Raw genomic sequence first — 25,927 nt, 5'->3', positions numbered from 1 at the left:
CAAAATGCTAAGTCTATCGCGAAACAATTTGATATCCCACTAGAGCAAGCCCGAGCTATTGTACAGCAATGCCCCCAGTGTTCACAAGTCACCTCTGCCCCTTCCATGGGCGTGAACCCACGAGGCTTACACGCCAACGAAATCTGGCAGATGGATGTTACCCAATATCCCTCCTTTGCCCCCTGGAAGTTTTTGCATGTAACCATTGATACCTTCTCACATTTTCTATGGGCCACGCCCCAAAAAGGAGAAGCTACCAAGCATGTTATTAATCACTGTATAAAAACTTTTTCTATAATGGGGTTACCTTCTGTTCTGAAAACGGATAATGGCCCTGCTTATAGCAGCCATTCCTTTGCTGAATTTTGCCAACAATGGAACATTAGACACATATTTGGCATTCCCTACAATTCCACAGGGCAAGCCATTGTGGAGAGAGCCAATCACACCCTTAAGACAGCTCTTGACAAACACAAACAAAAAGGGGGGAATGCCATTGGACTTCCCACTAAGCAGGACTGGCTGAACAAAGTATGTTTCACTTTGAATCATCTAAACATATCAGGTTCAAATCAGACCACAGCCGTGGATAATCATTATGGAACTAGGGTCAGTCACCCACAGCCGTCAGTCTTGTATAGGATATTACCTAACCCTGTCTGGCATGGTCCAGTTCCTTTATTAACATGGGGACGTGGATATGCTGCTGTGCTTGCTCCCACAGGTCCACTTTGGGTTCCGAGCCGCTGTGTGAAACCGTGTAAGGATGGCGTGGCATCAAGGTCTACAGGACCCGATCCCCAACTTCTCCCTGAGCCTCCACAGCCCTCAGAAGAACAGAGACCGGACCCCCCGCAAGAAGCAGCACCAAATGACCTGGGGACAGATCAAGGCCCTATCCAACCAGTCTGCACAACTCTTGGAACAGCAGGGCCTTGAGAAAACTCCAGAAAACTTCTTATTGGCCGCCTTTTCTTGCCTGAATGCCAACTCATTAACAATTGTGTTCTGCACCCTCCTCCTTTGCCTTATTTCTCCAGCTCTGGCGATTTCAGAACAAGGACTCTGGCAGGACAACATGTACATCCTCGATGCACAGAACTTTTCACACCTGCTGAATCGAACAGACTGTTGGATCTGCACACACCTGCCAACCCATACCCGCGGAGGACTAATGATGCATGCCGTGCCATTTAATCTTACAGGATGGATGAGTTTCCCGTGGCCGGGAGGTTATCCCCTTAACTCTCCAGTTGGTAACACCATAATACCCATCAGCAGCCGTATTCAAGAGACTGCCGCTCTTTGTTGGGACTATAATACCGGGGATGGGGAGGGGCTTCGGGTGGGAAAATATCCATATTGTAACCGCACCATTGTATTAGAAGAAGTCATGTTTCGATCATATTCTAATGTAACAGTTTACCCTGAATTCCCAAATAACATCACAGAATACTTGCATAGCTTTACCCACCATATGTGCAATTGGCTGATCTCAGGATGTTCCGTGGGAGAACCAAAAAGGTGTGATAGAAAAGAAAAATTCTCAGACGGGCAATTTAGCCTGTGTGAGTATGTAGCCGCTATGGTACAACAAGTCAAACAGCCCCGTAACTGGTACACTAACCAGATAGGGAACATTTGGATGCTGTGTGGGCGTAGAGCATATATGCACATTCCCCCCAGATGGAGAGGCAGATGCACTCTAGGCTACATCCTCCCCTCTTACTATGCAGTAAAAAATTTACCCAAAGCAAGGCTCCGTAACAAAAGGGAGGCGATAAATAATCCCATAGAAAAGTTTTCAGAAACTCAGGTAGCTAGAAGCCTGTTTCCTCCAATGGGAACAGCTATGAATTACAGGGACTTACACATCCTAGCTAACTGGACGACTGCCCTATTTAATCAGACAGTCCATGCATTAAAACTACTCACAACAGAAGTTTCTCAGATTAGAGAAGTAGCATTACAGAACCGCTATGCCTTAGACACCATTTTAGCATCAAAGGGTGGTGTTTGTGCATTAATTGGATCTCATTGCTGTGTGTACATATCAGACTATAAAGCAAACCTCACACATACCATAGAGCAGATAGAAACCATGGTTGCTGATGCACCATTTTCAGGCAGAATACCTACTTCTCCATGGGACTGGCTATGGTCCTGGCTCCCTGATATTTCTGGTCTCAAAAGGGTGATTTCTATTATAATTACTGTAATTGTCTTAATTATTTGCCTGTGCTGCTATATTCAGTGCATACCCAACCTCATATCCATACTGAAACCTTGCTCTCAGCCCAGATATAAAGATGTCTTGTATGCTGCTTAATAGGGAATCTTGAGCCCTGCAGTGTTGGCACACCACCTGCACCAGCTCTGGGTGATATGGAGATTCAGGAGCTCATCGGTAGCTGGCACACCACGCCGATTCAGCTTTCTTCTCTCCATAATCCCCCTTCCCCTATTTCCAGCCCATACCAAGACATAACAGATTTCAGTAAGGGTCTAAAGCTTTAATTGAGCTGCCTAAACAAAAACAGAAAGGGTGAGATGTGGGAAATATAAGCTTTGCCAGCAAGCCATTTCATCAGGGTTAAACACTAACTTCCCTTCTCCCTGACATTTGCCTGAATAAAAGCATCACTTGTGCTTAAGTCTCTGCCTGGGAAAGGATACCTGATGGCCCTGAATTCCTGGGGGAGGGGCTGGGTGTTCCCTAGTCAGAGGCAGGACAAAGTCAGGAGGTATAGATTTCAGAAGCCAATGAGATGATCCGTGCACACCCCCTGAGCCAAAGCCAATAGTGTAGGGACTCGACTGTTGCTATGGGAAAGTAGCCAATCATGTAATGATACATCATCTGCCTTTGTATGAATGTACAATAAAAGAGAGCGCCGAAGTGTGCTCCAGTCTCTTTTTGCTGCCTGCGATGAAAGCTGCCTCAAGTGTCTTCTTTGCCTCCATACTCTACAACACTCCATCTGGGACTTGTGTCAGACGGGTCTCAAATACATAACAAAATCTAGGCAAAGATATTCATTTTAATAGTATGTATTCTTCCCAACTAGGATATTGGTAATCTCTTCCATCTCTCTAGATCTCTAAACACTTCCGACACCAATGGTTATAATGTATATTGAATAGCTTATCTAGATTCAAACATATCCACTCCCCAAGATATTTCAGATTCTCTTTGGCCCACCTAAAAGGCAGCTGGTTCTGTAATCTGCTTGCCTCCACCCTAGACATACTGATGTTCAAAACCTCTGATTTGTCTTCATTGAACTTAAATCCCTATACGCCGCCGTAAACCCTCAGCTCCTCTAGTAATACTTTCAGAGACATCTCAGGATCGGTCAGCGTAAATAAATCATCAGCGAACAGTGTCATTTTATAGCACTGAACGCCCTTTTATGAATGAATGCGACCTAATTCTTGCTGCCAAAGGTTCCAATGAGAGTGTGAATAATAGAGGCGATAGTGGACATCTCTGTCTAGTGCCTCTCTTTACTACAAATAATTCAGAGTAACCCTCATTTACCCTAATGCAAACCTTCAGTTGATTGTATAATGCTTGAACCCAGGACCTGAAATAAGAAAGGCCAATGAACCCTGTCAAAGGCCTTTTCCACGTCTATTGTAAATAATACTGCTGGAACTTCTTGATGCTTCACCCACAACATTAAATTGATAACCCTCCTCACATTATCTGCTGCTAATCGGCCTAGAACAAATCCCGAATGATCCCTATGTATCAGTAGCAGAGCCACCTTACCAAAGCTCAAGGCCAGTACCTGTGCCAAAATTTTCGAGTCAAGATTTATTAAAGAGAGAGGTCAATATGATCCAGATAATGTTGGTCTCGTCCTCTCCTGAAGCCAATTCCCCATCCTCCCTTAAATAATTAAACATCTCTACTAAAGTTCTGATAATAGCCAGCTTAAAAGTCTTTTAAAATTTAGACATCAATCTGTTTAAACCCGGTGCCTTCCCTGACTTCAAGTCAGATATTATCATGCCTGTTTCAGGGGCCAGGTGAATGCTGACTCCTCCTTGTCTCATCTTGATGTCCTCCCTTGCGCTTACCTATTCCTTTGTGGAGTCTTAACCAAGTGTTGGATTTCTTGGTGGGTCCTGTGTTTCGACCACTGTGAAACCTTTCCTTGCGATTACTGATCTTGAAAACAGTGCTTCTGATGGTGATTTGTTCTGCACATCTTATTTCCAAGCTGCTGGCCTTATCGTGCCAGGAGCTGTTCCTTCAGGTGACTCCAGGAGCGATTCAGCTGCGACCTGTTCCTTCCTTCTTGCCTAAGGTGGTCTCAGATTTTCATTTGAATCAATCCATTTCCTTGCCGTCCTTGGATAAGGAAAGAGGTGCGGAGGAATATCGCTTGTTGCGTCCCTTGGATGTCAAGAGACGTCATGAGGTATCTAGAGGTTTCTAAACCTTTCTGAAAGACGGATCGCCTGTTCGTCCTTCATGGTGGAGGAAAACAGGGTGAACCAGTTTCCCGGGCTACAATAGCTTGCTGGATTAAGAAGGTGGTCAAGGCCGTGTATGTGGTGCTGAAAAAATGTTGACGCATTGGGTATTTGCTGAAATTCTGCTATAGCTCTTTTATAACTCTTTGAGGCAGGGGTTCCTCACAGGATACAAACAGATCTGGTATACAGGGTAAGCAATGTATACAAAATAGTCTGGTTTTTAGATCATAAGAATGTAAATATCTCTGATGAATTTATATAGAGGATGTTCTGTTTATGAACCTTGAGAATAGCTGCTCTGAGACCGGTCCATGCTTGGAAAACCCTGACCATTGTCACTGTGAGTCTCCCCCATGTCAGGTAATGTCTGTCTTTTATTTTCATATCCAGAAATCTCTGAGTCCAAGAGAAGACTGGAGAAGAGACATCCTGAGCAAGTGACTAAAACCGAATCGGAGGAAGATGGAGGGGTTACCTGCCTATGTTGTGACTGGGATAAAAACTGCTTGAATCAGTGTGAACCAGAGGAGAAGCTGAGAATCCCACAAGGAGATGCCACGCCCTGTGAGCAAAGTACTGGTGATAGCTCCCGAAAACCAGAATTAGTAGTATTTAAAAGGAGCCGGGAGCAAACAGGGGAGAAAACCTATCCATGTACTGAATGTGAGAAAAGCTTCATTCAGAAGATAAACCTAATAATTCATCAGAGAACGCACAGGGGAGAGAAACCCTTTGAATGCAATGAATGTGGGAAAAGCTTTAGTCAGAAAGGAGCTCTTATACGGCACTTGAGAGTCCATATGGGAGAGAAACCCTTTTCCTGCACTGAATGTGGGAAAAGGTTCAGAGAGAAGGGAAATCTTTCAAAACACTTGAGAATCCACACTGGAGAGAGACCCTTTTCATGCAGTGACTGTGGGAAAAGCTTCATTCAGAAAACACAACTTTCACAGCACCTGACAGCTCAGACAGGAGAAAGACCCTTTCCATGCACTGAATGTAGGAAAAGCTTTATAGGCAATAAAGAACTTCAGATACATCTAAGAATCCACTCTGGAGAGAGACTTTATTCATGCAGTGAATGTGGAAAAAGGTTCATTATGAAGGGATCTCTTAAACGGCATCTACAAAGTCATGCTAAGAAAAAAGCCTTTCCTTGTAATGAATGTGGCAGAAGCTTTAGTCAAAAGGGAACTCTCGTACAGCACCTGAGAATCCACTCTGGAGAGAGACCTTTTACATGCAGTGACTGTGGGAAAAGCTTCATTCAGAAAGGACATCTTATACGACACCTTAGAAATCACGCTGGAGAAAGGTGCTTTCCATGCACTGAATGTGGAAAAAGCTTTATTCAGAAGTGGAATCTTGTAGAGCACCTGAGAATCCACTTTGGAGAGAAACCCTTTCCATGCACAGACTGTAAACAATGCTTTATCACGAGTAAAGAACTTTTGATACACAAGAGAAGCCACACAGGACAGAAGACATTTCCATGCACTGAATGTAGGAAAAGCTTTATATGTAATAGAGAACTTCAGATACATCTGAGAATCCACTCTGGAGAGAGACCCTTTTCATGCAATGAATGTGGAAAAAGGTTCATTGTGAAGGGATCTCTTAAACGGCACCTACAAAGTCATGCTGAGAAAAAACCCTTTCCCTGTAATGAATGTGGCATAAGCCTTAGTCATAAAGGGGCTCTTATAGAGCATCTGAGAATCCACTCTGGAGAGAGACCCTTTTCATGCAGTGAATGTGGAAAAAGGTTCATTGTGAAAGGATCTCTTAAACGGCACCTACAAAGTCATGCTGAGAAAAGACCCTTTCCTTGTAATGAATGTGGCAGAAGCTTCAATCAGAAGGGGACTCTTGTAGAGCATCTGAGAATCCATTCTGGAGAGAGACCTTTTTCATGCACTGAATGTGGAAAAACCTTTATTCAGAAGAGAAATCTTGTAAAGCACCTGAGAATCCACTCTGGGGAGAGACCATTTCCATGCAAGGAATGTGGGAAAAGCTTTATTCTGAAAAGAAATCTTGTAGAACACCTGAGAATCCACTCTGGAGAGAGCCCACATTCTAGAGACAAACTATATTCTACAGAGAGACTATTTTCATGTAAGGAATGTGGGAAAAGATTTTTTCAGAAGGAAAGCCTTGTAGAACACCTGAGAATCCACCCTGGAGCATGTCCCTTTCTTTGTATGGAATGTGGGAAAAGCTTCAGTCTGAAAGAAGATATTCTAGAGCACCTAAGGACGCACTGGTAATCTGAAAATTCACCACCTCCAATTCAACCCAAAGGCACTATTCACCCTAGTCTCAAACCTTACCAAACCCAACATGTCTACACCCCAAGTCCCCTCCACACAGACCCGATGCAATGAAATTGCCCTCTTCTTTAAGAACAAAATATCCAACATCACTGCCAAGTTCACCCCTAATACCAAAAACCCCCCTAACACCAACAGCATAACCCCCCCCCACCCCACACACAACCACCATCCTCCCTTCGTTTGAACCCTCCTCAACTCTAGAAATAGAGAACATCTTAAAAAAGATGAGACCTTCCTCCCATCCCTCGGAAACCATCCCAACTAAACTTCTCCTCGCTATTCCTAAAACAATAGCCACCACACTCTCCAAAATCGTGAACTGCTCCCTAGAACACGGCCTGGTCCCTAACTCACTGAAACAAGCTGTGGTCAAACCCATTCTAAAAAACCCTCCCTTGATCCCTCCAATCTATCTAACCTCCGTCCTATCTCCAATCTCCCTTTCCTCTCCAAAGTCATTGAGAAACTAGTAAACTCCCGTCTCTCTGAATACCTAGAACAATCCAATATACTCCTACCAACACAATACGGTTTCCGAAAACACCTTAGCACGGAATCCCTACTCCTCTCCCTTACAGATACAATCATCAAAGGAATGGATGCCGGTAACTCCTACCTCATTGCCATGCTAGATATTTCCGCCGCTTTCGACACCGTAAACCACAACATTCTCATCAACACCCTCATCAGTATAGGAATTTCAGGTACTGCTCTTTCTTGGATAAAGTCCTTCCTCCAAAACCGTACCTACACAGTCCTCACAGACAATTTTACATCCCCTCCTGTTAATCTCGACTGTGGCGTACCCCAAGGATCCTCCCTCTCTTCCACCTTATTCAATATTTACATGCTCCCCCTTACAAACCTCCTCTCCAACCTTGGTATCACACATTTCATCTATGCGGATGATGTGCAAATCCTCATCCCTTTCAAAAACTCTGTTCTCACTGCTATCCAAAACTGGAACACCATTCTCGCCTCAATAAACCAGCTCCTCACTGACATGCACCTAGCCCTCAATCCGCAAAAAACCGAGCTCCTCCTCGTCTCCTCTAGACATGCAGCCACACCCACTCTCTCCACCCTACATTCCCCCAACCTTCTCTCTGACACAAGAAACCTGGGTGTTATACTTGATAACCAACTAACCTTCAAACCATATATCAAATCTATCCTTAGCAGCTGCTATTTCAAACTTCAAACCCTCAAAAAACTCAAACCCCTTCTCTACTTTTCCGATTTCCGTACAGTACTCCAATCCATAATTTTTTCAAAGATTGACTACTGTAATGCTCTCCTACTTGGACTCCCTTCTACCCACATCAAACCTCTACAACTCCTCCAAAACGCTACTGCTCGCATCCTCACCAATGTCAATAAGAGAGACCACATCACTCCCACCCTCATTGATCTCCACTGGCTTCCCATTCACTCACGAATTATTTACAAGACCCTCACCCTCATCCACAAAAGTATTACTAACGAACACTACAACTGGCTAAATCCACCCTTCCTCCCTCGTACCTCCACAAGACCCACCCGTGCTTCCCTCCGTGGAACCCTTATCCCTCCCTCCATAAAATCCACTAGACTAATCTCCACCACCAATAGAGCCCTTTCCCTTGCAGGCCCCTCCCTCTGGAACTCTATGCCTCTTGACCTACGTACCGAAACCTCCACACCTACTTTCAAAAAGAAACTCAAAACCTGGCTTTTCCTCCAAGCTTACCCCCTTTCCTCATCAGCTCCACCAACTAACATGCTAGCCCAACCCTCATCTCTCTCCAACATCCCCCGTTCAGGTCCTACACCCAATACCCTCCCCTTCTAATGACTCATACAATTTTGTATATAACAAGTGTACATATTTCTCCCTCGAATCCCAACTCATATCCTATCCCTGTGTCTTTTTGCACCCTCCCCCTGCCCCCCCATTTGTCTCGACTACCCCCTCCATCCCTCCCTTTAGTTATTTAGTTATTTATTAGTTATTTAGTTATTTATTCTGTTACTGCGTTTATGTTATACACCGTTCTCTGTAAAGGCTACGCCTATATATCTTTTGTTGCAAGTTACTTGTAAACCGGCACGATGTGCAAACGGTTGCCGGTATATAAAATTAAATAAATAAATAAATAAATAAATAAATAAAGGGTGGAGAATAATTGGAAACTGGAACGAAAATGGTGGAATTCAAAGTCCCAAGTTACTGTAAATAAATTAAATAAGAGGAGAATACACTGTCTTTAAAGAGTTTGTCTCCCCTCCCCCACTCTAGTCCATTTCAATGTGGTTTTGGGTTGAACCACTAGTGAGATGCAAAAAAGGGACCTCCCCTACATATCTTTCTTTAATGTTGAAGGTACTCTCTTTAAATGGGTCCCACAAGGAGAGACTACCATAGTCAAATATAATACTCACTGCACCACCCTAAATCTAACTAGATATGCTGCACTAGGAGTCAGGGAACAATTCACATGATTTCAGATGTCTCATAATTTATTTTGTATACACAGAATGCTCCATATAACTGTAGACAGTCCAACTGGACCAGATCAGAAGACATTGGGTTAATGACAAACAGAAGCATGAAGTCTGCACCCAATGCCACTTTATAAACTTCAGTCTTAGTCGAGACTCCTGTGATTTCAGAAGAACGAATTAGCTGAGCATGAGGCTCAATTCCTAACAAGGAGCAGCCCTGCCAAGGCCTGGGATCTTCTCCCTGTCAGCAAGGTGGATCAAAATAAATAACCTGGTATTGTCAATAGACATCCCCACCTTCACCCTCTCCACAAACTCAGTCTGGTCAGGATTCACAAGAGTAGGCAGCAGGGAAAAATCTTGGCAAACAATATCTATATTAATTTTAAGAGATGGGTCAATAGACAACACAGTTCAATATGTTATTCCTTGTCTTGTGAAGTAAAAGCAAGTTTGCTTACCATAAACAGTGTTTTCCGTAGATAACAGGATGATTTAGCCATGCTTTCTGGGTAATGTCATCTGGCAGCACAATGTGGAGCTATTTCCAAGACTGCAGAGCTTTGCTCTTCTGAGCATGCACACTGTTCCCCCAATTCTCCTTAGTTGATGATAAAGCCCCATGTGTATGTAGTTATGTAGAAGGCTATCCAGAAAGGAGGGTGGGGTCGCATGGTTATATCATCCGCCTATCTAACCGTTTATAGTAAGTAAACATGCTTTTTCCGTCGATAAGCAGGCTGAATTAGCGTTGCTTTCTGGGAGTCCCAAGCCTAGGATTGCTGTGAATTTGTGTTAAACATATAATCCTTGCATTTTTTTTTTGCATTCTGTGCTCCACTTGGACAGCCTTTAACTGTTCGCTATGTGGTTTAAGACTGCTGATCCCACCGAGCTGTCAGATCCAGACAATAGTGGGATGTGAAAGTATGAATTGATGACCATATAGCTGCTTTACAAATGTCCTGAATCGGAGCTCTGTAAAAATGTGCGGTTGCTCATTCCTGATGAGCTTTAATTGATCCCGTAAGTTGGGTAGCATGCGCAGTGAATCAGAATTGAATACATTGAGTTATCCAATGTGATAGTGTTCTCTTTGTTACTGCTGAATCTAGGGAATCTGGATTATAAGATTGATCCAAACATTGATCCAATCTAATGCTCTAACTTTAACCAAACCTCTCTTTGAGAGTTATTTCCTATAGATCATGGCGCTAGACTCCTTATCCATATCTGATTAATTCCGCCTTAAGACGCATACCTATTAACTAAAATCTGTTAAGCAGATTCATCAAGTATTTATCCTAATTAGAATCTTGTTAATTTCAGATTTATTAAGTATTTAGCATTTCCCGTTCGAAAGTATTTATTCATCTATTAGCTATGTTGAATATTGCTTTTTGTTATTGTTTGGCACCGGGCAAGTTCTTAGCCTTGGTTTCTTAAGCATTTTCTTGTCTCTCTCATTGTTCCATGTAATGCTCTTATGCAAAGTTTTGTTCACTGTAAACCGGTGTGATTTGTAGTTTTGTACAGGAATATCGGTATGTAAAAGTCAAAGATAAATAAAATAAATAAGAGACAAATAGTTGAGATGTACCTTCCATAAAAACAGCACATTTAACTGAAGTCAGGGGTAGAGCAATTTCAGTTGCAGGCCCTAAATTATGGAACTTGTTACCAGATGAGCTCCGATGTCATCAAGACATCGGAATATTTAAGAAAAATCTTAAAAGTGGTTATTTAAAAAAGCCTATGACAGCTGATGGCTAAGGTTAAACACTATACAGCAGCCAAATGCGCCTTTATTAACAACTTTTATTACAGGTTTGAAAAAAAAAATTATTTTTTTTTTATTATATAGCACAATATAGCAGTCAGATGCGCCTTCCAGCGACTTTCATCTCAGGCTTGAATATTATTTTACTTTTCTTTTAATGTTATTTTAGTTTAATTATTTTGTACTGTTTTGTTTGATTATTTGTATACTGTATTTTAATTTGTATTTAATTATTGTACACCATAAAGATTGTTTACAGATTGACGGTATATAAAAGTAATATATAAATAAATAGTTTGAGTTCTTCTTTTGTAATAGGCTAAAGCTTGTTTCCAGTCCAAAGTATCTAATGATTTCTCTCTTTCATTACTGTGTAGTTTTGGAAAAAACGTGGGTAATGAGATAGTTTGATTCAAATGAAGTGCAGAGGCTATGTTTGCAAGAATTTCAGATGGGTCCGAAGTAAGACTTTGTTATGGGGAATAGTGTACTAGTGCTTGAAGCTCACTCATTCTTCTTGTTGATGTCACTGCTACTAGAAATAGAACTTTCCAAGTTAGGTTTTTTTAAAGATATGATTTCCAGAGGTTCAAATGGTAGAAACTTAAGCTTTTCTAAGACAATATTTATGTTCTAAGCAGGTATTGGAGGCCGACGTCGAATGAGACCCTTCATAAAACAAGATACCAGTAGGTGAGTGGAAATGGAAGGTCTATCTTTTGCAGCATGATAAGCTGCAATCGCAGTAAGATGTACTCTTATGGATGATGTGGCTAAACTTGAGCTTTATAGACTGTGAAGGTATTCTAACAGGTATTCAGGGATACAAGTAAATGGGTCAGTATTATTGGTGAGACACCACTCTGGAGTATCTTCATCATTTGAGGGCATAGTTTTTGCATGTTGAAGGTTTTCTGGCAGAAAATATAATGTCCTGAATGTAATTAGGTAAATTGAAGTGCTCTAATACCCTCCGTTCAATTTCCAAGCCGTCAGTTAGATGGAAAATGCATTGGATGGAGTAGGGTTCCCCCTTCTTGAGTTAGATTTGTACTGTCCCCCAGGGGTACTGGAGCATGATTGGAAAGTTGTCTTGGCCATGCTGGAGAGAATAGTATCATGTTTGCTCCGTCATGTATGTATTTGTGGATTGTACAAACTATTAAAGGTATTGGGGGATATGCATAGAGCAGGCCTATTGTTCAGGGAATGAGGAATACATCCTGGGATTCCCTCCGTGAGCTTGGGCGAATGGAACAGAACCTGTCCACTTTCCTGTTGTGTTATGTTGCAAACAGGGCTATCCAAGGTAGACTCCATTGTCGGAACAAATCTTTCACCACCATTTGGTTGAGAGGCCATTCATGAGGGAGAAAACTCCTGCTGAGCCTGTCGGCCTCTGTATTCGCTATGCATGGCAGGGAAGTTGCTTGTAGGATAATCAAGTGTGTTTCTGCCCATTTCAAGATGTGTACTGCTTCTTTGCACAAAATCCTAGAATCTGACCCTCCTTCCTTGTTTATGTAAAACAAGGCTTCTTTATTGTGTGAATTGTCACACATTTCCCGTGAAGTACTTGTGAAAAGGTGTGAATCGCATTCTTTATTGCTCTCAACTCCAGTAGGTTGATTTGGAAATTTCTTTCTCTCAGGGTCTACAAGCTCTGTATCTTGTAGTGGAGCAGATGAGCCCATTTATGTGTTGAGGCATCTGTTGTGAGGATTAGTTAATGAGGCAGAATCAGAAAGGGTGCTCGCTCTGTTAAGACTGTTGGTATTAGCCACTAAACTATGTCCATTTTCATGGATGTTGTATTTACTCTTAGACATGGGCTGTCTGTACTGTACCAACTGGGTCTTCAAACCCTACTGTAAGCCCCGCATGTGCAATCAGGTGTGTGGAACTACATGAATTTCCGCTGCCATGTGTCCTAACAACAGGAGAACTTGGTGAACCGTATAGTGAGTCTGCTGCTGAAGTTGAAGGTAGAGAGTATAATGCTTGGCCCCCCCCCCCCAGGAAAGCCCCGGGACTTACATGCGTCCCGGAGCTTTGTGCATGCCGGAAGCCTATGCAAGATAGGCTCGGCGTGCACAGGGGGGGTTTGGGGTAGGTTTTCGGGGGTTACGCGCATAACCCTCTGAAAATCTACCCCTCTGGGTTTATCTAGAAACTCCTGCTGAGCCGGGATTAAGGTAGGTAATTTAACTGAATCTAGATAAGCACTGATGGCAGATTCCTGAATGGATTGGTCCCTAGCATATAGTTTCACATAAAAATCCGTGAAAGATTCACGGATCTCCTCAGAGGTGGTTACTAGTGTCCCTTGGGCATTGTGAATCTTGGCCACCAGCGTCTGAGCCCTGGCTGCTCTCAGTTTTCGTGCCAAATATCTCCCAGCTTTGTTTCCACCCTCAAAGAACTGCTGTTTCAGCATAATCAAATGATAACTAATGGCCGCATCATCAAGAGACCTCAGTGCATCTTTGGCCCTAAGTAATTGATGATAAACTGTCGTAGAGTCAGTCATCATATGTCGTTTAGGCAGGATAGCTATCTCTGCCATCAAAGACAAGCGTTCTTTCTCCTGTTCTTTATTACAGTGAGCTGCCTTTGCAATGAATAAGCTTCTAACTACCGCTTTTGAACATTCCCAAATAATTGAGGGCGACATACCATCCGTCTGATTGCGTCTGAAGTAATCCTGGAGTTGACTATCAATGCTACTCACAAACTCCTTTTCCTTCAAGAGGCAATCATTAAGCATCCAGGAATGGTAACCCTTGTCTGAGTCCCTAAGTCGCACTTCCATCCAAATAGGGGCATGATCGGACCAGGTCATAGCATCTATGCCCTCCCTACAAACAGCATTTTGTAGATGAGTGGAAACAAAAAAGTTATTGATTCTGGAGATTGAACCATGAGGTGGAGAAAAGGTGTAAGAGCGCAAATATGAGTAGCGCTGCCTCCAAATATCAGCCAGACACCATCTCTCCAAGAAGGCCTGCAATTTTTTCCTTAGCCCAGAAGCAGTGGCAGTCATAGAGGAGCTGTCTAGATTGGGCTCCCTAGTGGCATTGAAGTCTCCTCCCAGAATGAGCTCACCCCCACTACAGCTGAGTAATAAATGATCGATTTCAGTCAGAAATGTTGATTGATTCGTGATTGGAAAGAACACATTAAGAAGAGCAAGGACATGGGTGCCTACTCTTATTTTAAGACATATATATCTGCCTAATGGATCCATGCGCTGATATAGTATGTCATGAACAAAAGAATTAGAAAAATGAATTCCCACCTCAGCATAACGAGATGTTTTAGTACTAGCTGCCCAATATGTGCATGAGTGAGAAGGGAACTCAAGAAGATGCTCATAGTGCTTGCGAACATGTGTTTCCTGTACAAAAGCTGTGGTGACTTTCTGAGTTTGCAACTCCTTTTTCAATAAATGGCGTTTGTGCGGGGTATTCAGCCTCTTCACATTAAGTGAGATAAAGCGGGTTGCCATCATGTCCAATAGATATGTAAATTCAGCCTACTGGATTGGGACAGAGTACCCATTCCCTGATAATAGGAGTCTGTGCTTGGTTTGCCTCCTATACAGATAACACCTATGTTAAGCAATAAACATAGCCCAGGCTCATCTCTAGTGAAGTAGTAACATTCCCTGTTGCCTTCCCCATTAGTCCATAAATATTCTGCCATTCCCTTACAGAATATCATACTCCAGATAGACTTGCACACCCAAACTGAAGCGAACACCCTCTAGCACGGGCATCCCTCACAAGCCATTGTGAGAAATACAAAAATCTAAAGTAAATAGAACTCAACTGTACAATCACATAGAACTCGGAAAACCAGATGATGATACTAAATATTGGTATAACTTAAGGCGAATCAATCTGCCCTGACTAGCAGAGCTGAAAGGCTCGAAGAGCTGTTCCTTAAGGAAAGGAAAAAAAAACCTGTTCCCAGTCCAGGATTTAAATTAAACCTTCAGCCTTGGTCCGAGACAGGTGAGTCACGAGCATCCAGTTGGCGACGGAGTCACTTGCCACCTTTGTCAGCTCTCTGCCGTCAAGGAGCGTTGTCAAACTTATGTGTAGCCACCGCCATCTCAGGTGCCTGGAAAGTGATTTGAAGTTGTGCTTGCTGAAAGGCCTCAGCAGCCTCTGCCAGAGTTTTTATGCGATAAGTGACGCCATGGGCCTGAAACTGAAGGCCAAAAGGATAAGTCCACCTATATCGGATCGAACAGTCACTGATGCTAGAGGTTACCTCACGCAAATTCATAGCTCTTTTTTAATGTCACTGGTGCTAGGTCTTGGTAGATGTTCAAAACGTGGTTTTTGCCACCGTACTTCCTTTTGCTGCCGCGCCACCTCATAAACCTGTGTTTTCTGGGAGTAGCTATGAAAACAGATGATGAAATCCCGGGGTCATTGATCACAGTGTTGCCCCAAGGCCCGATGCGCTTTCTCTAAACGGATCTCCGCTGGTGGTGTTGTCGGTGTAATATTTGCTGCGCTGCTGGTTGATATTATGTGGGAGCATATTTGCTGCGCTATAGCCCATGAGTTGGCATGTGAATCGGTTATTTACTCTTTCGGATAATAGAAAGACTAGGGGGCACTCCATGAAGTTAGCATGGGGCATATTTAAAACTAATCAGAGAAAGTTCTTTTTCACTCAACGCACAATTAAACTCTGGAATTTGTTGCCAGAGGATGTGGTTAGTGCAGTTAGTATAGCTGTGTTTAAAAAAGGATTGGATAAGTTCTTGGAGGAGAAGTCCATTACCTGCTATTAAGTTCATTTAGAGAATAGCCACTGCCATTAGCAATGGTAACATAGAATAGACTTAGTTTTTGGGTACTTGCCAGGTTCTTATGGCCTGGATTGGCCACTGTTGGAAACAGGATGCTGGGCTTGATGGACCCTTGGTCTGACCCAGTATGGCATGTTCTTATGTACCCATCACCACCTGTTGGGCCACACTTTAACAACCAAACTGCTGCTGCTTCCCAGGCCCAAAAAGCCAATTGAAGGCCACAAGATACCAATGCTGAATCCTCCTGTGTCCCCAACATCTCCAGTTGGGCCACACTTCAAAAACAACACTGTTGCTCCTGTCCAGGCCTGAGATGTAATGTCAAGAGCTGGAAGAGATGCAATACTGAGTCCTGTTGTGTCCCTAATACTACCAGTTAGGCCATGCACACATCTCCTGTTTCATCCTGCGATTTCTCCAAAATCATCACAGGGGCCAACATACACAGACTCAATCTGCCTGCCTGAAGACTTGTCCCTATCCACAAAACTGGGACCTGTCACTCTCTGCTGCCTCCAGACGTTTTCCCATCCACAAACTGGGGTCTGACTCAGCTTACTTCCTCCTAACTTGTCCCCCAACAGCAATACTGGGACATGACACACTAGGGGTCTGACAGCACATCCTGCAGTAGCCTTATACTAAAGTCCCTGTACACCAACAGCACAGGGGTCTGGCAGCACAACCAGCAGCAGCCTTTCACAGCCATACACGTCACACCATCCTTTGTTTGCCTGCCTTGTTCCAAGCACAACTCTAGTGTCATGATGCCACTGAGTTCCTGTGCATGCTTGTGCCACCTCTGAAGCATGACTCCATTGAGTCCCTCTGCCTTCTTTTACCAATTGCAACCTCCAAGCCATTACTCCGCTGAGCTCCTCTGCCTCCTTTTCCCAAATGCAACCTGCGAGGCATGACTCCATTAAGATCCTCTCTCTCCTTTTACCAATTGCAACCTCTGAGCCATGACTCCGCTGAGCTCTCTGCCTTCTTTTCCCCAAAAGCCATCTCTTGCAGCACCTTAGGGGGGGGTCAGGTTCGTCACGCCTTAATTCAAATGGGCATCCCAAAAGCTGATATTGATGGTTTGACTACAGAAAACTTGATATTTATGCTACGGTAGCAACAGGAGTCTATGGGCTCTGGGGGTCCCTCAGCCCCCCCCCAGCTCCCAGACACCACAAACCTCCGGCAGGATAGTGGCCGAGCCTCTGTTGCCACATTAAAGAACATTACTCCTATGAATGATCAAAGACCTCACATGAACGTTATCATCTCATGGAAATGGGGTAATAGGCAACAGATTAACGCCCTGGTGGACACAGGGGAGGAGGCCACCTTTATAAGGGGTAACCCACATCGATACAGGGGCCAACCAGTAAAGCTGGAAGGATACGGAGGTCCCGTTACAGCAGCTGTGCAGGTCCTAGCGCATATAATTACAGAGGATTAACCTCTTTAGTTATTATGTTTCAATATGTTTTAATTGTATTATGTTAAACTTGTTCGATGTAAAGCGCCGCCACAGGCACTAGTTTCATGTTACGCTGTGAACCGATGTGATATCATTGATGAATGTCGGTATATAAAACCTTTAAATAAATAAATAAATAAATAAATAAATAAATAAAAAAAAATAAATAGGATGATCAACGACTGCCTCTTCCTGTTATCACTGCTCCCCAGAAAGATTGCATAATAGGCATTGACTTTATCAAACAATTTGAATGGGAAGTTAAACAAGGACAGATGTTTTATCCACCCAAAACACACTGTGGTGCTGCTGTTGGTGTTGATTGTCTTCCTGAGTGTGTGTCCCATCCCAAACCTAAAGAGATTGCTCATTCTGACCAGTTTAAACCCAAATGACCACCAGCAGTTTTGCAGACAGTATTGATGATTTAAGGTGAAATCTCCTTTTCATAGTCCGTTGTGGCCAGTGTTAAAACCAGATGGGTCTTGGTGCCTTACAGTGGATTGAATGCTGTCACCCTGCCACTTCATGTTGCTGTCCCATCTGTAGCTAACCTAATACATGCCATCTAAGCACATAATGGCACCTGGCACGCTGTGGCAGATATTAGCAATGCATTTTTTAGTATTCCTATTGCCCCTTCTAATCAGGAGATGTTTGCCTTCTCATGGCTCGGGCGACAATACACCTTTACCAGACTGCCACAGGGATACATACATAGCCCAGCCATGCCATGAATAGGTCGCACAGACACTGCAACGGTTAAATCCCAAGTTGCCGGGTTCCTTAAAGTTATATCATTATGAAGATGATATTGTACATCAGGGAAGAGACGCACAGGAGATTGCTGATGCTTTAGCCCTGCTATGTCAGGAAGTGGAAAAGGGTGGGTGGTTAATACATCAGACAAAAGTCCAGGGACCCAGTCAGGATGTGAAATTTCTGGGTATACAGTGGCAGGCAGGTAAACATTGTATTCCTGAATCAGTGATCAATAAAATTCAACAAGTGGCAGCCCCTACCTCGCAGAAGGAGGTGCAGCGAATCTGTGGTATTTTTAATTTCTGGGGGAATCGTGTACCACATCTCTCACAGATACTGTGTCCTCTGTATGCACTGTGTAAAAAGAAATATGTATTTCAATGGTCAGAGGAAGTGCAGAGTGCATGTGATGCTGCCAAATTGTCACTACTTACTGCTCAGAATTTGCATAATATCAATGAGGATGCTCCTTTTATTCCTAAAGTATCACCGTCTCCTACTGGAGCAGATTGGTCTCTCTGGCAGGTAGATGAGACTGGCCGAAAGAATGCATTAGGGGCTTGGGGAAGGAAATGGACTCCTGCGGCTTTGAAATATACTGTGTTAGAGAAACACATTTATTGGGCTTTGATTGAGACTAATCAGATTAGTGGGGAATGGGATATTATCTTGAGAACACAAATCCCAGTTATAACATGGGTACATTCAGAGCACACCACTGCATTAAGTGGTACTGTCCTTACGGCCAGCCTTTTAAAATGGAAGTGGTTAGGACTCTTCAGTTTGGAGAAGAGAAGCTGAGGGGAGACATGATAGAGGTCTATAAAATAATTAGTGAAATTAGAATGAGTAAACATGAATCGGTTGTTTACTCTTTCAAAAAGTACAAAGATTAGGGGACACACAATGAAGTCACTAAGTTGCGCATTTAAAACTAATAAGAGAAAATATTTTTTTTACTCAACGCATAATTAAGCTCTGGAATTTGTTACCAAAGGATGTGGTAAACCCTGTTGGTGTAGCTGTGTTTAAAAAAGGTTTGGGCAAGATCCTGGAGGAAAAGTTCATAAACCATTATTAAGGCAGAGTTTCAGAAATCCACCACTTATCCCTGGGATAAGCAGCAAGGAATCTCTCTACCCTTTGGGATCCTGCCAGGTACTTGTGACTTGGACTGGCCAATGTTGGAAACAAGATACTGGGCTTCAAGGACCCTTGCTCTGGTCCAGTTTGGCAATCTTTTGATCCATGTTCTTATGTCTCTTATGTGTTATTGTGCAGTGCTATAGAAGTGATAAGTAATAGTAGGGGTAGTACAGTACTGAGATGTTTCCATGGTAACAGGCAAACTGACATCTGCCCTGTACTCGGCTCTCCTGCCAGAGAGCAGCTGTGCAGTGCATGCTGGGATATGGTTACCATGGTAACTCCCAGCCCTGATCTCTGCCAAAGAGGGAGCTATATAGAGCATCTGTGAAGTGCATGCTGGGATATGGTTACCATGGTAACTCCCAGCCCTGATCTTTGCCAAAGAGGGAGCTATAGAGCATCTGTGAAGTGCATGCTGGGATATGCTTACCATGGTAACACCCAGCCCTGATCTCTGCCAAAGAGGACTCTGCCTTTTGAAAAGGTCTAGGAGCAATACTTCAGAGATCCTAAGGACAGCTTCCTGATTCAGCCCCCTCTCAGACAGATAGTCAGGTCTTATTCTGTGCTGTACTTTGGGAGATTCTCAATCAATGAGAGCACCTCAGTGCCTGAGGAGGGGAAGAACCAGACTGAATTAGCTGAAGGAAGATATTACCTCTTCCTATGGTGTGGGGTGGGAGGCCACACCGCAGACAGTTCCCCTTCTCCCTGATAGCAGAGGCATTCCCGAGAGAGGGATCGGAGAGTGCCAGGTTTGGGCCTATGGGCTCCAGTATGGATCCATCCTCCTCCTGCGTGAATTTTTCCTGGGCCTGCAGGCTTTTCTGCAGAGGCACCCAGCAGAGGCGAAGCAACCTACTAAGAAAGGATTGCACGCTAAAACAGTTTTTCCAATGTTACCCACCAGTATTCTCAGTTCATATCAAGGTCTTCAAGACTCCTCTGTTCTTCATCTTGAAAGCCCCCCACTTGACCCCAAACCCTCACGCCGTGTTAAAAGCCTTAAAACTTGAGATCTCAAGACTTGCTTCTCATCAGGACCAGCAGTAAAGTAATGCGGATAACAAGCTGACACGTGCCTTGTTAAAATTATGGCTCCGCCCTAAAACACCCATGCCTGGCCCCTTTTCCACCCCCTTATTTTTGACACATGCAAGGGTACGTACGTACGTGCGTACTTCGTGGCTTCTTAAAATCTGTGCTGCTCGCACGCACGCACAGACCCTACATACGCATGTGTGTGGGCATTTTTGCAGGGGTCATGCTTTTAATATTTACCTGTTAGGAAATAATGAAGCCTCTTTTTGTTATCAGATTCCACGTACTCCAGAAAGGGAGACTATATGGCAATATGCTGTTAGATTATTTGGGGACCCTTCAGCAGGAAACATTATCCCTCCCAGGTTCAGAGCACGTGTGGCACAGAAGGAACATAAGCATTCCATGAATTCTGGAATGGTAACACGGGGGGATGGGGGGAAGCACCTTGAATTTTTTTTTTTTTTTTTTTTACTTTTTATTTACACAGACCGGCATCTTAGTGAAAAACAACCAATACAGTAATCAAGCAATTCAGAGAACAAAAACATACATAATATGACTATCTAAATCAACAAAATGAATAATAAGCAAACAAAAGAGAAGGAAAAAAGGAAATAATACATATCCCCTTAATGACCCACATGTTCCCAATATTTTCCCCATATTTTGTCATACGTATCAGACTATCCCCTTAAAGAAAGGGTAATTTTTTCAATTAAAGCTATCTCGAACAGTTGTTTCTTACAGTAAGAGATACACAGAGTGTGCTTCCAGAATAATGCAATAGCGTATCTGGCTGCATGGATGCAAACAGAAGATTACAAATACCCTGGTTCTCCTACCTACCAACACCACCACATGCTCTACATTCTCCACCACTCACACCCACACTGGAATCAAGCTCGACAACTTCGATCTGACATCTACCGGGGAGATTGAATCCCTCCTTAAGAGACAGAAACCATCTAGCCATCCAGCGGACAATATACCATCCAAACTCCTGCTACTGATTCCAAACATGATCGCAGGACCTCTAGCTAATATTATAAACTGCTCATTAGCACAAGGGAGATACCCAGATAGCTTAAAATCCACTTCTCTTAAACCCCTCCTCAAGAAGCACAACTTAGACCCCAAAGAACCTGCTAACTTCCGCCCCATCTCAAATCTACAATTCTTAGCCAAACTTACAGAGAAACTGGTTAACACTCAGCTGTCAGAATATCTAGAGGATCACAACATCCTTTTCCCTTCCCAATACGGATTCCGCAAATCTCGCAACACAGAAACACTCCTCATCTCCTTAACAGACCATATCATTCTGGGATTAGACAAGGGCCACTCCTTCCTTCTAGTTCTTTTGGACATCTCGGCAGCCTTCGACACCGTCAACCACACCATCCTTCTGACTCTCCTAGCAGAAATAGGTATATCAGGTTCAGCCCTCAGTTGGTTCACGTCTTTCCTTAGTAATAGAAGTTTCAAAGTTAAAATAAATAATAAAGAATCTCCTTCGACAAGGTCCTCACTCGGAGTATTTATTTATTTATTTATTTATTTATTTATTACCTTTTATTTACCGACATTCGTGAAGCACATCATGCCGGTTTACAAAGAACTCAGGTGGGAGATACAGTGAAACAATATAACAATATAATATAACAATGAAACATTATAACAAAGTGAACAAATAAAACAGTACAAAAATGAAACCATGGGAGCCGAAACCATGGGAGCCGAGTACCCCAAGGATCATCATTATCACCCACTCTCTTCAATATATACCTCCTCCCACTCTGTCAGCTTCTAACAGACCTTAACCTTATTCATTATCTGTATGCAGATGATGTGCAGATCTTGATTCCGATAACAGAATCCATCGCAAAAGCACTCTCGCACTGGAACAACTGCCTAAATCAGATCACCAACCTTCTTAACAGCCTTAATCTGGTCCTTAACACATCCAAGACCGAACTCCTCCTCATCTCCTCTAACCAAGACAATCCTCTCCCACAGACCAACCTTAACACCCAGCTCATGCATACCCATGTACGAGATCTCGGGGTATTACTAGACAACCGCTTAAACCACAAGAAAATGATCAACACCACAACCAAAGATTGTTTCTACAGGCTTCAAGTCCTAAAAAGACTCAAACCCCTACTTTTTTTCCACGATTTCAGAACAGTTCTGCAAGCCTTGATATTTGCTAAAATCGATTACTGCAGCGCACTCCTCCTGGGACTCCCCAGCTCTACCACTAAGCCGCTACAGCTGATACAGAACGCTGCGGCAAGAATCCTGACTAACACCAACCGGGGAGAACATATATCCCCCATCCTACGTAACCTACACTGGCTCCCAGTGAAATACAGAATCCTCCACAAATCACTCACTTTAATCCACAAAGCCATCTACAATCACTTGCATCTGGACCTCGAATTCCCCCTCAATCTCCACCTCACCAACAGACCGACTAGAGAAGTATATAAAGGAACCCTACAGACCCCACCTACAAAAGCCACACGTCTCACCTCAACTAAAGACCGATCCTTCTCAACAGCAGGCCCAACTATCTGGAACAATATCCCAGCTGACCTCAGAATGAAACCCTGCCTACTAACATTTAAGAAAAAACTTAAGACCTGGCTTTTCCGCCAAGCCTTCTCAGATACCCATGACACACAATAGTCGACAGAACTTCCTTCAGGAGCAATGGATCTCCATATTACCCATGTCCAGAATAAGAGCCCCCTGACTCTGCTTTGTTTATACTAATAATTCCTCCGTTACCTCTAGCCTTTCCTTCCTTCCAGCAGCCTATGCTTCCAAGTTTAATTTCCCTGTTAAATGTAACTTTGTTTCTTCATGCTCAACCTATTGTTTTTGGTTACTGTTCTTGGTTCAGTTCCCCAATTCGATGTAAACCGATCTGATATGGTCTCTACCATGAAGGTCGGTATAGAAAAGTGTTAAATAAATAAATAAACAAAATGAATAATAAGCAAACAAAAGAGAAGGAAAAAAGGAAATAATACATATCCCCTTAATGACCCACATGTTCCCAATATTTTCCCCATATTTTGTCATACGTATCAGACTATCCCCTTAAAGAAAGGGTAATTTTTTCAATTAAAGCTATCTCGAACAGTTGTTTCTTACAGTAAGAGATACACAGAGTGTGCTTCCAGAATAATGCAATAGCGTATCTGGCTGCATGGATGCAATGCTTGAGAAAAGTTCTGTCCCTGGCCAGGATATCCAAACTATCCCCTTACCCAGTACCTCAATCAACATAGAGTAGGTGTTAAAGACACATCACCTTTGTAGTTGAGTTTGATCTCATTCTCAACCTCTCCCCAGAAAAAATGGATCTGGGACAAGATCACTACATGTGAATATGGGTCCCTTCTAATCCACATCTTCGTCAGCATAGAGTAGAAAGCATTTTAGAAATCTTTCCATAAAAAGTTGGATAGTGAAAGGTATGGTTAAGAAGGTTCACCATCAAGTCCACCCACCTCACACACATAGAGACTGAATGTCTCTCCGGCCAGATGTCATACCAATCCTCCTTGTCCAAGGAAAGCTGAAGATCCACATTCCACTGATCAATAATAGACTGCAGTCTGCATGACACCATATCATTGTCAGTAATATGGCTATATAATTGTGAAATATTCTTTCCCTGAATGGTGTAATCACATAAAAACCTTTCTTCTAGACTGGGGATAGAAGGGGACCAGCCCTTATCCAACAACTTTTCCAATGCACGTCTGGCCTGAAGATATTAAGAATATTTAGTGGGATCCAAGTGATACTTGTCCCCAAGCTCACAAAAAAACAATACCAAATCACTAGTCCAGAATTGCCATACAAATCGTAAATCACTTTGTTGCCATAGTCCCATATCTGGGTAAAAAGTAAGGTATAAAATTGTGAAATTTTTGACCAGAGCTGGAGATAGGAGACAGTACATCCTCCGGAGACATCCACCCTAAAAACAATTTGGTAAGCCAAATTTGTCCAAATTTGCCCTAAGCAATCATTTACTCTCTGATGCTAGGATTCTCTCATTGGACGCGGAGAAAGCTTTCGACTCTGTGTCATGGGGGGACTGCAGGTTTTGGGCTTTATTACAATATGAGTTCGAATGCTCCATGTTGCAATGGTTGCGGGCGATGTACAGTAACCCCAGTGCGTGAAGTCTTGTACATGGAGAAAACACCCCCCCCCCCCCTTTTGGGTTGCATTGTGGGGTTAGGCAAGGATGCCCTCTATCTCTCCTTCTATTTATTCTTGCGATAGAGCCACTGGCCACGCAGCTGAGGGTAGAGAAATCCTGTCATGACTTCACAGCAGGGCAGGGGAGCATCTTTTAAAACTGGCCATGTTTACTGACGATATTCTGCTGTCTGTTGATAATTCAAGAGAGAGTATCCCCGTGATAGTAAAGATTTTTTTTTCCCCCAATTTCATCTCGCAGCCGGGTTTAAAAATAAACTTCACTAAGTCCGAAGCACTGGCATGAAATCCTGGGCGGGTTCGTTTCCTTTTACATGGGCTAACCAAAAAAAAACATTAAGTACCCAGGAGTCTAGATCCTACAGAATCCCTCGTCTCTGTACGAGGTAAAGTTTACAGGAAGTCTTCGCCCTTGTTCACAAACAATTACAGTCATGGAGCTCCCTGCCACTTTCTTTCCTATGAAGATGCGCTCTTGTTAAAAATGGTAATCCTCCCAAAAATCTTGTATAAAATGCAGATGCTGCCTTCTGGTAAAAGATTTGAAGGAACTTAGGTCTGCAATTGTTTCTTTCATTTGGAATGGGCGGGGTGCAAGAATTAGTTGTTCTAAATTAATGTGCGGCATGTCAGCTGCGCTTTCTGGGAGAGTGGATTTCAGGAAAATATGTGTATTATGAAAGAGGCATGCTAGGTAATATGGTCTATCCTTGGTCTCCTATATGCTTAATTCATACTGTTGACAAACACTTAGTGAAAAATGGTGAATTCCAGCGTTTTATTGTGACCCTGTGTACTAGCCTGGAGGTGGTTGTGTAAGATGTGCAGCTTGGGGGCGCATCAATCTCTGCTTACGCCTCCCCTTGGTAATAAGGGCACGGAGTACAAATCCGTCTCTGGCAGAGACAGGGAATAGCTTGGATTTCAGAGTTATATGAAGAGGGCTCTTCCTCTTGGCTAAATTTTGAAGCTGTTCAAAGACACTTATCAGATCCCTGCTATGCAGTTTTTTTGCATTCTTGCAAGCAAGACACTGTCTGTCTACCTTGTGCTGGTCAGAAGCAGCTTTTGCGGCAGAGACCTCTTTCATGCATGAAGTGCAGAATATGCTTGCTAAAGGTAATAACTATTTCGGGATGGCACAATTTGTTTAAGCTTCATCTTCAAGGACATCACCTGGACTCTTTAAGCAAGAACTGGATTTCTGCGATAGGTGAGGATATTTCACCAGAGGGGATTAATTAATCCTTTAAATCAGCATATCAGTATTTTACCAATTCAAACCTGAAAGAAATGAAATTCAAATTGCTCCACCATGCATTCATGATATCGAA

At 43.1% G+C, this 25,927-nt stretch overlaps 2 protein-coding genes across 2 annotated transcripts in view; both read left to right on the top strand.

Annotated features, from left to right (window-relative positions):
• Positions 1 to 2,775: 2,775 nt before the first annotated feature.
• LOC115083816 (gastrula zinc finger protein XlCGF57.1-like) lies at positions 2,776 to 11,531 on the top strand. The gene is made up of 2 exons (XM_029587840.1): positions 2,776 to 6,762; positions 8,975 to 11,531. The coding sequence occupies exon 1, from the start codon at positions 4,842 to 4,844 to the stop codon at positions 6,756 to 6,758; it is 1,917 nt and encodes a 638-aa protein (XP_029443700.1). The 5' UTR covers positions 2,776 to 4,841; the 3' UTR covers positions 6,759 to 6,762; positions 8,975 to 11,531.
• A 208-nt stretch (positions 11,532 to 11,739) lies between these two features.
• LOC115083815 (gastrula zinc finger protein XlCGF57.1-like) overlaps positions 11,740 to 25,927 on the top strand; it is a 32,621-nt gene continuing 18,433 nt past the window's right edge. The window contains exon 1 of the mRNA XM_029587839.1: positions 11,740 to 11,781. The gene's annotated coding sequence lies outside the window, so the exon portion shown is untranslated. The remainder of the gene's footprint in view (positions 11,782 to 25,927) is intronic.

This window comes from Rhinatrema bivittatum, chromosome 2 (assembly GCF_901001135.1).
Source record: "Rhinatrema bivittatum chromosome 2, aRhiBiv1.1, whole genome shotgun sequence".
Taxonomy (NCBI): domain Eukaryota; kingdom Metazoa; phylum Chordata; class Amphibia; order Gymnophiona; family Rhinatrematidae; genus Rhinatrema; species Rhinatrema bivittatum.
Note: the sequence above shows the minus strand (reverse complement) of the source record. Positions and strands in the feature narration are given on the sequence as shown.

Bases quoted from the DNA above. Each gene is read 5' to 3' on its own strand.
- LOC115083816 (XM_029587840.1), top strand. From the start codon at position 4,842: ATGTCAGGTAATGTCTGTCTTTTATTTTCATATCCAGAAATCTCTGAG.